Below are 14,213 nucleotides of genomic sequence, written 5' to 3'. Positions count from 1 at the left end.
TTGAGTCATGGAAGTTGAGAATTGAGCACCTAGCCTCTCCGAGACCAAAATAACCCTACCGTTCCATGGTTGATTATCTGAGGCAATAAACCTCCCCTGCCCCTTGCCTCAGCTAATTTGATTGAATTCTATCACTTGAAGTCCTAGATAATACACTCTACCTTTCCTTTAGCTCTTTATTATGCACTCCTTATGGTCATTAGCAAATATTTCCATGTAAATCTCTTATTTCCCCAGTGAAAAAACAATTTCCTTGATTTGGTAGGTTTGTCTTCGGGTATCTTAAAATAAATTCACTGACGGTTATTAAGAAATAGGGCGCAGTGTTAGGAAAAGACGTCATCTAAGACAGGGAACAGTGCTTACTAAAGCAGTTCTTCTTTGTCCCGAACTTATCCAGCTGACCAGTCGGCAGATGTCCCAGCTATGTTAGCTGGGAATTTGCACACGTTTTGCCCTTGGTTTGGCAATTGCTTTCCTTCTTTATATTGACTAGGCATTCTGGGGCAGGTTCCACTCCTGCTAAGACATTCAGTAGGAGGCCTCCTTCCCTGGGAGATGAGTGCTCCTTCCTCCCTCCTCGCCCTATTCCCCAGTACAATATGTATCATGATAGTGCTTATTAAGGTTGAGTCTACCACTTTGTCCAGCCAAAACGCATGGGAATGGCCCTCAAAGCTGAGCACTCTGTCAGAGGGGATGGCTCCCTTCATCTGAGCAGTCAAGTTGTTTGAAAAGGGGATACAAGAAGAACATAAACATTGTTTGTTTTCCCTCTGCTGTGGCAAAAAAAAGCAAACACCAAATTATCTGTAAATATTTAGCATTTATGTTTTACTATTTAATCTCAAAATTAGTTGAAGCTTTGAGAAAAATTGAATTTGGCATCTGAGTGGACACCAAAAGTGCATTTCTTTGAAAAAAAGCAAAATCAATGTCCCAATACCTAAAAGTGAATATCTGCACAAACGGAAATTCCCAGGATGCCCAGGAGTCCAGCCTTTGCACAGCCTCTAGCGCCGACATCCTCTGAACCAGGGAAATTTTAAAAGAAAGAGCAATATGATATATATTATTAGAATGCAATAAACCAATGCTTAAAAGTTTTGACTAAGGGATGTACATGCTAACTACCCCCCAAATAAATAGTGATTTCATGACCCAAGATTTTAGCTATACTTGTATTGCAAAGGATAATCACATATTAGCATATGTAAGACTGACAATTTCTGGAAGGGCTGGCTGGCTAAATATGGGCTGATGCTCTGACATCTGTATTTACCTTTACATATAAGTACTAATGACCTTACTTTTAAAAACATATCTTATTTAAAAATTTTTTCTGGGCAATAAAAATGTAATGAATGCTAATTCTCTTCTTCTTTATCTACCTTCCACTGTTCTGGGGAATTACTTTTGTTGCATTCACCATCTGTTGGCCCTCCTCTCTTTCACTCTGGCCAGACAACCATATTTACCAGTAGTGACTACATTATACAAAATGTGTAAAAATACCAGTAATAACTATCGTAACATATATTACCTGAAAGAACTAAAGCTCTTATTCCTTGTCTGTCAATGCATTTCACCTGCTTTTACCTGGACCAATTATATTCTAGATTCTGAGAATGTTTCTCAGCAACTTCCTTCCTACCATCTCTAAAATATGCTATTCTAAGGGCACAGAAGACATTTTCCTACTTTAAATTCTTACATGTGAAAGCATAAGAGAATCTATTCATTTTTCCTTGGCATCCCAGGAATATTTTTTCCATTCCATCCTCTGTGTTTGTCAACTTCTCTACTAGTGTATGTGTTTCTTAGAAGCCAGAGGTTTATTCTCTTTTGTTTCCTTAACATTCAGCACACTTTCTATGCATGGTGGGTATTTAGTTCTTAAAGTTAACAGCATTGACTCATGTTTTATATATTTTTTGTCCTTCGTACGCCACCTAGCCGAGCGCCTGGCACACTGTGAGCTTTCAGAAAATGTTGGGTGAACAAATAATTGGTACTCACGTTTCTTTTCAACCACTTCCCCCTTATACAAGGGGACATGTTTGCAGAGTTGCTCAATGGGTGACCCAAAGAGGAACCAATTCACATCCGTGATCAGAGACTCCAGAGGATTGTACTTGACCCAGGTGTATTTGTTGGAGAACATGCTCTTCAGAGCCTAGGTCAGTAAAATAGAGCAGGGCAGGGGAAACTAAGATGACACAACCTGGCATACCTTGTTCTAAATTGGGACTTTATTTTTCTCTTTCAGGTTCTTAGCCAGAAAGCAGTCAGACACCTCAAGACTGCTCTTTCTGACCACTCTGTCTGCCGTGAGGCCCCATTATTACAATGCTATTTTACTCTGATGGCAACAAAACCCAGAGAGGGTAAATCCCATGCCAAAGATGATGTGAATGGGAAGTTATGGAGGGAGAATTAAATCCCAGTTCTCCAGCCTCAGTGCAGGGTTCCTTTACTCTCACAATACTACATTGTTTCTTTGCATCTTTATGTCAATGAATATTATAACTTTACAAATTTCTCTGACAGTCACTATTTCTTAGAGCCCTTCTCTGAGAAGAGAGGTTATTTAGCCTTTTTTTTAAAAGATGCTAGAATTTATTATAAGTTCTTGAATTTAGGGTTCATGGTGGAAATCAAGAAAACAGACGTACTTCTGCTCTCAAGAACAGTAAAAGTGTAAACACTTTAATAGTTTCTACCATATTACACACCATGGTAAGGAATAATGTTTTGATCTTCTCCAGCACCTTCATGTCTCCTTAGACAGCTGTACTGCCTGGCTCAAGAATGGAGAATATTCAAAGGTGCCCAGAATTACCTGCTTCTCATAGATGTACCGTTGGAGTTGGTCCAGAGCAGGGATGGCCTGGTGGTTCATCTTCAGGATGAAGCAGGCTCTTCTGGAGAGCAGCCTCAATGCGATGTAGCCCTGGGGCAGCGAGAGCAAAGTTACTGCCCCACCCCAATTCCCTGATTCTGAACCTGGTGAGGACAATGCCTGCTCCTTGGAGAAAAGACTTGACCAAACACAAGTGAGTGCATAGGGTTGCTTTTCAATCTGCAGTCCATTCTATCCACTTGACTTCTTTCAAACATTATTTTTATTTTTTTACTTGTCACTTCTACCTTTATGAAATTTGTGAACCCACGATGTTTACTCGACTTTTCCTGTAACAGAAGCAGAGTCTGCCATTCGGGGTATGAAAATATTGAGAAGGAGCAACTTTCTGTCTCTTTCTACAGATGGCATTCTGCACAACTCCCTCCTCTCCCCCAATATTGGAGCATATACAATATTCTTTAGAACTGTGCTGTCCAGTATGATAGTTACTAGCCACATGTGGTTATTTACACTCAAATTAAATTAAATCAAATTAAAAATGTAATCCTTCTACAGCACATTTCAAGTACAACATAGCCACAAATGGTTCCTGCTTCCTTATTGCAAAATGCAGATACGGAACATTTCCATCATTGCAGAAAGTTCTATTGGACAGTGCTACTTGCAAAGCCACCCTAAACTTACTTCTTCCCCCACTCTCACCACCCCCATCACAAACACAGTGTTCATCCATTCTCCCCTCCTTTATCATCGCCTCTCCCTCTTCCGTTTTCTCTATCCTTTCTCCACCCCAAACCCAAGCTGGCTGGTAGGGATGGGTTGGTAGAAGTTGGGATTGAAAGACCAATAGACCATCTAATCCTCATCCAGACTGGAAAGTGTCTCTACCGAATTACAAATCATTATATAACCCACAAGACTGTATATAATGGGAACCCTTCTAGTTCCTGTTCTAAAATTCTCACAAGTTGTCAGTTCCTGAAATTCAAAAGTAGACTGAGGGAGATCCTGATGATAGTGGAAGAGGACTAAACCAAATACCACCCTATTTTTTCAAGGACACTTTTGGTATTTCCCTGACATCTGCTTAAAAACAATTTCAGTGCATCCTCCTTTTAAACTCTCTTTCAAATACTCCAAAACCAGTGGAGAGGAAGCATGTGAGGAGGTTTTTTCAGGAAAAGGAGAAGAAAAGTACGTTTGAAAGTCCGGTATGATGGCCATGACCTACTTATATCCCAGAGCATAGCTCTATGCCTAGTCAAAAGAAGGCCCATAATTAGTGTTGGCAGAATAAACAGAAAACAAACAAATGAATAAATGGATGAAGAAGAGAATAAGTTTTCCAAGCCGGTTTCTGATCTGACTATTAATACCAGTGACTAAAACTTGGAAATAGTACTGTTTTTAGTCACATGCTTTCCTTCATATGGAAGAAACATGACTTATTATATACCCTATGTACATAATTAAATGTACATAATTGTTCTGGATTTCTGCTCTTCTGTGATTGTTATTTTTCATGATGGTTCTTTTTCTGCATAATGTTTTGTATTGGAAGCCCTTATTCATTCGCTGATTGATTCAACAAATATTTTTAAGGGCTTGTATGTCAGGCACTGTTTTGGGTTTTGTTCACCCTTCTGGTCACTTTCTGAGCTCTTAGAGGGTACAGTAGCATCACTATTCTGATTCTCCCTGAAAAGGGCATGCAAACTTGCATGTGTCCAGTTATATCTTTTCTTAGAAATACTTTTGTTTGATTGCTTGATTATTTAAAGGAGAGCAAAAGTGAGGATATTCTTTGAGAAATGCAAGGATATATCTTAGACTACAAATGTATAATAAACGGCTGCCCCCTTTGACCTTTAAAAACAGGCCCGGAAGAATATGAATATTCCCCTGCTGCTTACGTGTTTATAGTCAAAAATCGTGGTGGAGGAGCAGGATCCTGCATGGATGTTCACGATGGCAATATTTTTTTCATTGTCAATTGTCATTGTCTCCTGAACATCATCACCATTATTGGTTGGGGTGAAGACGTTATAAACCTGGATTTGCAACAAAGACACAATAGTTCTTCCACAGATCATATGCATTTGAAAGCCAACCCTCCCAATCTCCCAACAAAATAAAGCCTTCTCCCTCTCTCTCTAGCTAAGCCACCTCGGCAGGTGACCACGCTGCCCTCCCCCCCATGTAGAACCTGACTCCAAGGGGTGTAAATCTCCCTGAAAATGCAGGATATGACTCCCAGGGATGAATCTGGACTCGGCATCGTGGGATTGAGAACATCTTCTTGACCAAAACGGGAGTGTGAAATGAAACGAAATAAAGCTTCAGTGGCTGAGATATTTCAAATGGAGTCGAGAGGTCACTCTGGTGGACATTCACACACACTACATAGATAACAATTTTTAGGTTTTAATCTATTGGAAGAGCTAGAAGTAAATACGTGAAACTACCAAACTCCAATCCAGTAGCCTTGATTCTTGAAGACAATTATATAACAGTGTAGCTTACAAGTGTAGCTTACAGTGTGATAGTGAAAACCCTGTGGGTTGCACTCCCTTTATCCAGTGTATGGATGGATGAGTAGAAGAATGGGGACAAAGACAAATGAAAAATAGGGTGGGGTGGGGGGGATGATTTGGGTGTTCTTTTTAACTTTTATTTCTTATTCTTATTCTGATTCTTTCTGGTGTAAGGAAAGGGGTCAAAAATAGATTGGGGTGATGAAGGCATAACTATATGATGGTACTGTGAGCAGTTGATTGTACACCATAGATGAATATATGGTATGTGAATATATCTCAATAAAACTGAATTTAATTTAAAAAATTAAAAAATAATAAGTAAAGTCTTCTGCCTCCTATGATTAAGGGATTGGAGCTTGAAACTTCTCTCCTGGAACCACAGACCAAGAGCTCAGGCTAGAGAAAGAATATAAATATCTTCCTCGTGGTTTACTATATTACATATAAGAGAAGCAATGACATCAGAGGAGAAATGACATTAACCACATTTTAAAATAAGGAGTAACATTTTTTAAGATATTGCATTTGGAGAGAAATAGCCAACCTCATTGCTTCCATTATTAGTTATTTTAGGAATTCCATCCAAGATAGGACATACAGACTCTCTACCATTGTTCAAATGACCTTGTATTCCCTTCTCTTTCCTCCCCCCAATATCTCCAAGAGATAAAGCCCATAATGAACTAACTAACCTCGAATCCATGAGATTGGGGACCAAAGATGGCCAGCACCACCAGAAACACCACCTGAAAAACAGATGAGTCATATCCATTCTCTATAGGTTAGGGGACATGAGGAGACACTGGACAGAAAAAGCATAAATATCTCAGAAGGTATACACCTAGAGACAATGGTAGGTAGTCATGGATGGTCAAAAACCTATGTCTGAAGTGGGAAACACACATTCACTCATTTAATATTCACTGAGTTCATGCTTTTTTGTCAGACACAAGGATTCTACTTTGCCACTCAAATCCCAACCCTTCTCAACATTGTAATCTTCCAGATAGGCATGTGTTCTTATTCCAGAAACAATTTGAGGCAGTCAAGCAGTGAAGAAGGGCTCATTTTCCTATGGGAATACCCTATGATTCACAGTAGCTTTGATTACAAGGACAAGTTGTGTCCTCTGGTCCAAAATTCCTTAACTTTTTGAGACTGAGACGTTAAAGCAGATTTAAAATGGATTCATGGATGATAGAGACACCATGAGTTTCTAAGGAAAACTACAAGAGTAAGATACTTGGGCACATTATTAACTTTTGAGGCTGACATCAAGGAAAACCTCCATATTTTCCTACAACCAGGCCTCACTGATATCATCAGACAAGCATCCGACCAGCAAGCCAAGACATTGACATTGAGGCAGTTCAAGTATTTTTCTATACTTACATGAGTCTAATCCAACATGCTGACCTCGGTTTTGTGAACTTTCTTCTCCTGAACCTCAATAGTGCATTGCACTATCATTGAAAACTGTTGATAGAGGGGAAGTGTGGGAAGAGCAAATATTTTTAAAGGCTGTCAGTGGGTCTTTTCTATTGCCCTTTCCATCCCACCTCTGACATTTCTCTCCTGGTCACCAGGGGTGGAGAATCCAACAAGATTTCCATGTAGATATCCAGCCTGCAAGCTTTCATGGGGACACATCTTCTTCTCACCCTAGGCCAGCTCTACTAACCTCTGATGCTCCCACGTATTCTACTGAACAGGTCTAAGGCGGAGGTTTGAACAGGTGGGTGGAGGACTGTATGTATGTTAGGGAGAGCTCATGAAGTATCCCCTGCCCCCAAATATCCACCTATCTAACACTGCATTTAATACACCATGGTTAGGCCTGTTGGAAAATAGACAGACCTTGGGAGAGGTAACCCTTTAAGCTAACAGGCATTAACACCTTAATGGAAGTACTTATCATTTGGCATTCTCTCTCAGCAGGTGAGAATTTTTTTTTTTTTTTTTTTTGCCTTTGCTTTGCTTTTTATTTAAAAACTAGGATGTTCATCTTATTCCTTCAAATATTCAGAGTTATGCTCGGGGAGGAGTTGAACCCCTGGGGACATGGGTCGTGACAGAGGCCTGGGGCACAAAGTGCAGGGAGGATGGGGATGGGGGTCGGGGGCCTCCTGGGGTGGGCGGCTCTCCAGATCCAGCTGGGCCCTGCCTTCCTGAGCAGCAGCAGAAGCTTCCGGGCCAGGAGGCTCCTCAGGGAGCAGGCCTGGGACACGGGACACCCCTGTGCACACCAGCCTCCTCCACTTGCTGGCATGCCATGAGCGCCTGGTTCTGAGCACTTCCGGGTCATCGGAAGCTCCTGGAAGGAGGTGGCAAAGCCCTTGCCGGGATCTAGGGTTCCCTGGGACCTCGGCTGGGGGAGACTGGCCCCACAGCTGGACTGCCCATCCTGGAGGGCCGCCCTGTCAGGGGGCTCCAGCTTCCCCAGAAAGTCCTCGTCCTCACTCTCCGGGTGGGGAAGGAATCCCATTCCAGATCAGAACATAGTCACTGTCCGCAGGGCATTGCAGTGTGGAACAGTGGGAAACTGGGATCAGCGTGAGGCAGCTGGAAGAGCGGGTTGGTGAGGGCAAGAATGCTCTCCCTTGTGGTCCCTCAAGCCCCCTGGAAATTTAAATATTGCCATGGCTGGTCCTGTACATGGAGCCTAAGATGGGTAAATTCCAAGGCTAAATCCCACATTCACTGCCTTGGGAAAACCACTTTTCTCTGTGCCTCAGTTTCATGGTAAAATGGAGAATAATACCACCCAGTCCATAGGGTTGTTGCAGGGAATATAAGAGATTATTCATGTGAAATGCTTAGTACAGGGCCTACTACACATTAGGGAAATGACAGCTGTATTATTATTATCACCAATAGGATTGTTTTTTAAATTATGCCTTCTCTTTTGGATAGTAAATGCAGTTATTCTCAAATGCCTACATTCCCTCCAAAGCTAATGAAGAACTGTTATTAAAAATAATTCCAATTAAAAGTCTCTAAATATTTTCAAATTTTTTCTTTGTATTTTTTAGTAAGCACCTAAAAATAGAAAATGGACAAATAAGTATTTGGCAATATTCAACACTGTTCCTGCCAGGAAAATAATTTACTCAACCACAGAAACTTCATTTTAAACCCTACTCTTAGAAGCATGCACAGTGATTATCTAATGCCTCTGAAATTCAAGGCGTATTAGAGACAGACATCATCTGCTAGTAGCCAAGCAGCCACCACAAGAGGATAGAGAAATATAGACAAATACTCACAAGGATTTTCATTTTGCCTGCAGGGAAGAAGTAGGTGCTGGAGCAAGTGAAGCTTCCAGATGCAACTTCTAGCTTTTATATTGGCTTTAAGGTGTGGAAATCTCTTTTCCGAACTATCACTTTGGAAAAGGCTGTGTCTCTATCTCTGACACACCCAGCAAACTCCTTTATCAGGATTGAGACCCAACCACATAACCTGATAGGAATGAAGTTCATTAGTCAGTTATGAAAATTCACCACTTGGGCATTCTGTAAATATTCCTGCTTATCTATGTTCTATACTTGAGACTTCAATTTCCACCCTTTAAAAATGTTTCACGATGCTCATTCTACACATATAGTTTATAGATGTATAAGTGCATATTCCTAATATCTCCTTCTGAAGGTAAAATCCTTCTTTAAGACCTGAGTTGTACCCCCAGTCAATGTCTTTTCATTGTGTTCTGCTTGTTGAATTCTTCCCCCAAGGAATAGACCTGAAGCTAGAGGTGAGGACTGAGCTTGGGGTCCCACTTGGAGAACAGTCCTATAGTTTTGTTTCTCCTCCCCTTTAAAGTTGGTGCCAAATTCCAGAGGTTTATGAAGAAGAAGTTCAGAGAGCACTCTGCCCAGTTACCAGGATTAACCAAATTTTTACATCAAACCTTGCCTCAAACTCCATGAAAACCATGAGTCATATGTCTCCAGCTATCCTGAGGGGCACGGAGATATTTTCAGACTAAGAAAAAAAAAGAGAGAATAAAGTTTAATACATGCAAATTTTATAATGCCACAATTAGAAATGGCAAGTGTTAAAGTGGGATCATAAACTCAGAAGGTGGGGAAATGCAAAAACAAACATTGCCTATAATCTGCAAAATTGTGGAAGATTGAGAATCTCCGCACTAAACAAAGAGATAACATAGATGATGTCCCTGGTCTACAGCTGCAATGACTTCCCTTATTAGCAGCTTTAAAACAAAAACAAAAACAAAAACGGAACATTTAAAAAAGACGTGGGCAATTTAGGGGTTTCTTAGCTTCCTGGAGTTCCCCTACCTTGCTAGAGAGGATGTAAAATGTGAGGCTTTGTTAAATCTTTCTGAGATAAGAGCAGCACAGGGAATTACCATTCTGTAGCTCATCTGCAAATTTTCTCCTATATCTGGCTCCAAAGACCCAAAAAGCAAGCCAGAACCCAGGCCTATAAATATGAGGGCAGAGAGAAGCATTGCACCCTACCCTCTATTTTGTCCTCCTCCTGCTTCCAGGGGTCTTGGTTTAATGATGACAATAGCTAGCTTTTGTGGCACACTTAATATATTCCAGCACTTTCAAAGCATTTTGCATATGTTGACTCATTTGATCCTCATAACACCCCTATATGTTACCATTTTAGTCTTGTTCCATTTTACAGATAGGAAAGCTAAGGCACAGGGACGTTAAGTAACTACTCAGGGTAACATAGCTTCTAAGGGCAGGAGTTGGAATTTGAGTCCAGTCTGACCCAGAGTCCGTTCTTAATGAAAAGCACCATGCTGCCTCTCTGATTAGTTGCTGGATAAGCTTAACTGCTTGTCTTGCTGAGATGGGGATAATGGCAAGGAGACTTCTGCTTCTGGAATGTTCCTTGACCAAAAACCAGATTTGGAAATAGGCCTACCCACAATTCAGGGGTGAAAACTTTTAAATAGAGGGAGCCAGACGCTGTGTTTGTAAAGGTTGCTATGAATGAAATTCATGTCAGAGCTAAACGGCTCCTTCCTGAGGGCATGAAAATCGCTGACATGAAAAGGCCTCATGGAGCTTGCCTGGCTGTACCCATAGCTCAGAAATGCTGATGCCTTAGCTCAGAGAAGGGGCACAGGCGTGTGGACCTCTAGAACATCCATGGGTGAGTTGCTTGAAGGAGCCGCTTCAAGTCCTGTCCAAACCCTCATAAGGAAACTAAGACCCAATCAGGTTAAGGAACTTGCTCAAGGTCGTATCTGTAGCTGGTGGCAAAGGTAAGACTATCCCTCAGATCATCTCTCAGTCCAGTGTTCTTTAATTGGTAAAGCACTGAAACTTTTGAAATAATCCTTTAATGTATGAAAGTATCAGCATTTATTTATCCACTCTACTAGTTACAGGCCCTTGCTTTGCTGACACAAACAGCACTGCTACAGCCGTTTATATATGTGTTCAAGAATGTTCCTTGGGTCACAGGGGCCGTGCAGCTTCAACCATTTTAGATAATTCCAAATTGTTTCCCAAAGGCATTGAACCAGTTTACACTTACCCTGGCAATGTCAAGTGTTCTGGTTCTACCACATCTTGTCAACACTTGGTGTTGCCAGGCTTTTAAATTTTTGTCAAAAGATGGGCAAGAAGTGATACTCATTGGGTACTAATTTGTACCCTGATGACTACTGAAATTATCTTCTCATGACTTTGACCATTCAATTTTCCTCTTCTATAATTTTCTGGTTCATATCTTTTGTCTATTTTTCTAATGTATGTGCACAGCTTTTATTGATGTATAGGATTTCTTTTTATATCCTACAGAAGAATTCTCTGATGGATAATCTCCTACTCTACTGCTTGTCATTTAAACTTGTTTATGGTGTCTTTTATTATATGGAAATTTGAAATTTTCGTGTTGTCAAAATGAGCAATCCTTTCTTCTGTCTTCTGTGCTTTTTAGTCTTGCATAAGAAACCTTTCCAAGGTCTTTAATGTAGTTTTCTATGTTTTCTTAAAGTCTTGTTTTCACATTTAATTTTACTATAACTTAATTTTGTGTGTGATATTAGGCCATCCCATTTGGGTTATCCAATTGTCCAGTATCTATGATTGCATATTTCAGCTTTCTCCTACTAATTTATTATTTCATGTAGTTTCCATTTGTGTGTTGCCTGCTTCTTATCTCTCTGTTCTATTGATCTGTTTCTATCCAAATGGAAATATCTCACAGTCTGAATTTCACTGTCTTTACAAGTAAATTTTGATATCTGGTGGAAAAAATCCTCCCACCTTGTTATTCTTGAAATTTTTCTTGGCTCTTCTTGTAGATTTTCCATTTCATTGATTTCTTCTCTTATCATTATTGGTTCCTTCTTCCCACTACATGATGATTGCATGCTTTTAGTGGATATTTCTATTAGATTAAAAATGTTAGTTTTGTTTTTCAAATAGACTATTTCATTCCTAGTTTTCAATCTAAGTAATTCTAAGAGCTATGCTAAAAATCTATTATTGTGTTTTTGTCTGTTTCTATGTATAATTTTTGTGAGATGTTTTGCTTTATACAGTTCACAGTAATGCAATTTGGAGGATGCAAATTCTTGATCCGTGTATCACCCTGGAGGATTGTGTGACAGTAAAACCAATGAATCTAAGGATTACCAAACAGTCAGAATGCTACAGACCCCATGAGGAAACAAGCCTTCTAGCCTCTGAAACCAGGAGCCAATAAATTCCCATTGTTTAAGTCAACCCATTGTTTGTGATAGTTTTCATAGCAGCTGGGAAACTAAGATACTTTCTTCACATAAGTTTAGAGCCATTTTAATTAACCATTGCCTTTTAAATTATGAGCCCTAAATCTATTTTACAATCTTTCTCTCCGTCTCCCTCTCCCTTTCCTCTTTTTTTTTTACTTCTGCATCTTTTTTATTTGCTGGGAATTTACATCTGGATATACTATAATACATCAAACTCAACATATCTAAAATAAAAATTGTTGCATTCTTTCCCCAAATTAGCTTTTCTTCTGGTCATTATTGTTTCTATTGACAATTTCTCCAGGTTCTCGGGCTCACCTTAAAGTTATCGTTGATTCTTCTTCCATTGTTTCTCAGTCATGCCTCTCCCATTTATATCTTTGTTTCTAATCCATCAACCCAAATTTCCTTCCTTGCCCTCACCACCGCACATTGTCCCTATTGCAACAACTTTTTTTATTCTGAATAATTGGCACTAGCTGGTATAATAAGCAACACCCAAATCACAGTGATTTGACAAAATAAACTTCAACTCTCCCTCACATAAAGTCCAATGCAGATGGTGTTCATCATGGTGGCTCTTCTCCAAGCAATGACTTGTGGATTCCGGCTTCTTTCTTATGAGGCTTCCCCATCTTCAATATGTATTTCATGGTTATCCTGGCATCATCCAGACAGAAAATGGGGGCTCAGACAGACAACATGAAGAAGAAATTATGTGCTGTTAACTTCTTTGAATGAAAAAGGACCACTTCTTTCACGGTCCATTGGAAAGGACCGGTCATATGGCCCCAACAAGATGTGAGGGAAATGAAACTTAGCTGAGTGCCAAGGACAAGAAGCCAGTCTATGCAAAAAGACCAAAATTATCTTCCTGCTTTCAGGATGCCCATTATTCCATCTTTGACATCACCACTAATTCATGGCCTGAAAGCACCTTTTTGCCCTCATTGATCTTCTGCTCCAAGACTTTTAAAAATGCCCTGTCAACTCTAAGGCAAAGTTCAAATTCTTAGCTTGACATTAAACTCATTGTACAGTTTTTTTTTTTTTTACAAACCAGCCTTTTCTAATTGTATATGTGAAGGGAATATCCCAACTGATGGAATGAAATGGTCACAGAGGTAAAAAGAGGTTCAATGCACTCAGTTGTCACAGATTACATTTTCCTGATATTTCTTTGCATCCCTTGCCTCTCCACCTTTTATCACATTTTCCTTCCATACTCCCTTTTCCCTTTTTGTCTTCTTTGCTTCTTTCCTCCTCTCTTTCCCTGTGCTCCCTCATTTACTTTTTCCCTCCATTCTCAATGAATGCCTACCACAGAAAAATATTCTTAGAAAATATTCCAAAAGGGATTGAAGGATGAACTAAATATAATTAGTTTCTACTCTCAGTTTGCTGTCTAGCAGAAAACATTAAAAAACTATGAAAAGATAGAAAATGTTTAAGCACCAGAAGAGAGGCACAAATAGAATGATATGATAATCCACAATACAAATTGTAGTGGACATAATATCTGTCAATGATAAATAAATAAATAAATATAAATAAATAAATATATATATGTATATATCTCACCTATTGTTTTATGTATTATTATATAAGCAATCAATTATTTCCTTAATAATCCTGAATTCTACCTCTGAATTAAGTCAACATGCAGTGATTCACATATTTAGTTCATGACATATCCCTCTCCTGTTCCCCAACCCTCCCAAAGTTCAACTTTGATATGTTGCCATCAGCCTATGAATTCATTGCCATGTCATTTACTGCCATATCACAACAAGGGTTCAAAAACTGCTGTTGGGAACAAAAAGCATTCAACAATAAATGCCCCTGGAACTAGGGCTTAATTATTTGGGAAAAGATAATGTAGATTCTACCATAAGCAAAATTAAATCCAAATTAATTTTTTAAATAAATGTAAACGATGTACATGATGTGAAAGAAGCCTTTTAAAAATCCAGGAGACAATACAGGAGAACTTTTATCTGATTTTGAGAATGCAGAAGGATTTTCTAAGCCTAAAAGCATTAAAATAAATCACAAGAAAAATTTGAAAATTCCATGTGTT

General features: G+C 39.5%; 1 protein-coding gene across 2 annotated transcripts; it reads right to left on the bottom strand.

Annotated features, from left to right (window-relative positions):
- Positions 1-869: 869 nt before the first annotated feature.
- GKN2 (gastrokine 2) lies at positions 870-13,599 on the bottom strand. 2 transcript variants are annotated; one of them, XM_037807767.1, is made up of 7 exons: positions 9,314-13,599; positions 8,670-8,865; positions 6,096-6,149; positions 4,780-4,917; positions 2,843-2,953; positions 2,020-2,176; positions 870-1,029 (listed from the first exon to the last, which is right to left on the bottom strand). In XM_037807767.1, exons 2-7 carry the CDS (start codon positions 8,679-8,681, stop codon positions 947-949), a joined length of 555 nt encoding a protein of 184 aa, XP_037663695.1. In that variant the 5' UTR covers positions 8,682-8,865; positions 9,314-13,599; the 3' UTR covers positions 870-946. The 2 variants fall into 2 exon arrangements, with proteins under 2 accessions (XP_037663695.1, XP_037663694.1); XM_037807766.1 differs by having other exon boundaries at positions 8,670-13,599.
- Positions 13,600-14,213: the final 614 nt, after the last annotated feature.

Source organism: Choloepus didactylus, chromosome 17 (assembly GCF_015220235.1).
Source record: "Choloepus didactylus isolate mChoDid1 chromosome 17, mChoDid1.pri, whole genome shotgun sequence".
Lineage (NCBI taxonomy): Eukaryota > Metazoa > Chordata > Mammalia > Pilosa > Megalonychidae > Choloepus > Choloepus didactylus.
Note: the sequence above shows the minus strand (reverse complement) of the source record. Positions and strands in the feature narration are given on the sequence as shown.

What these genes read in the sequence shown, in the direction of transcription:
- GKN2 (XM_037807766.1), bottom strand. An exon ending in CCCAATCTCATGGATTCGAG is followed by an intron (nt 4,918 to 6,095) that starts GTTAGTTAGTTC and finishes TTGCAAATCCAG; the next exon opens with GTTTATAACGTCTTCACCCC. An exon ending in GGAAGTGGTTGAAAAGAAAC is followed by an intron (nt 1,030 to 2,019) that starts GTGAGTACCAAT and finishes TCCCTGGTTCAG; the next exon opens with AGGATGTCGGCGCTAGAGGC.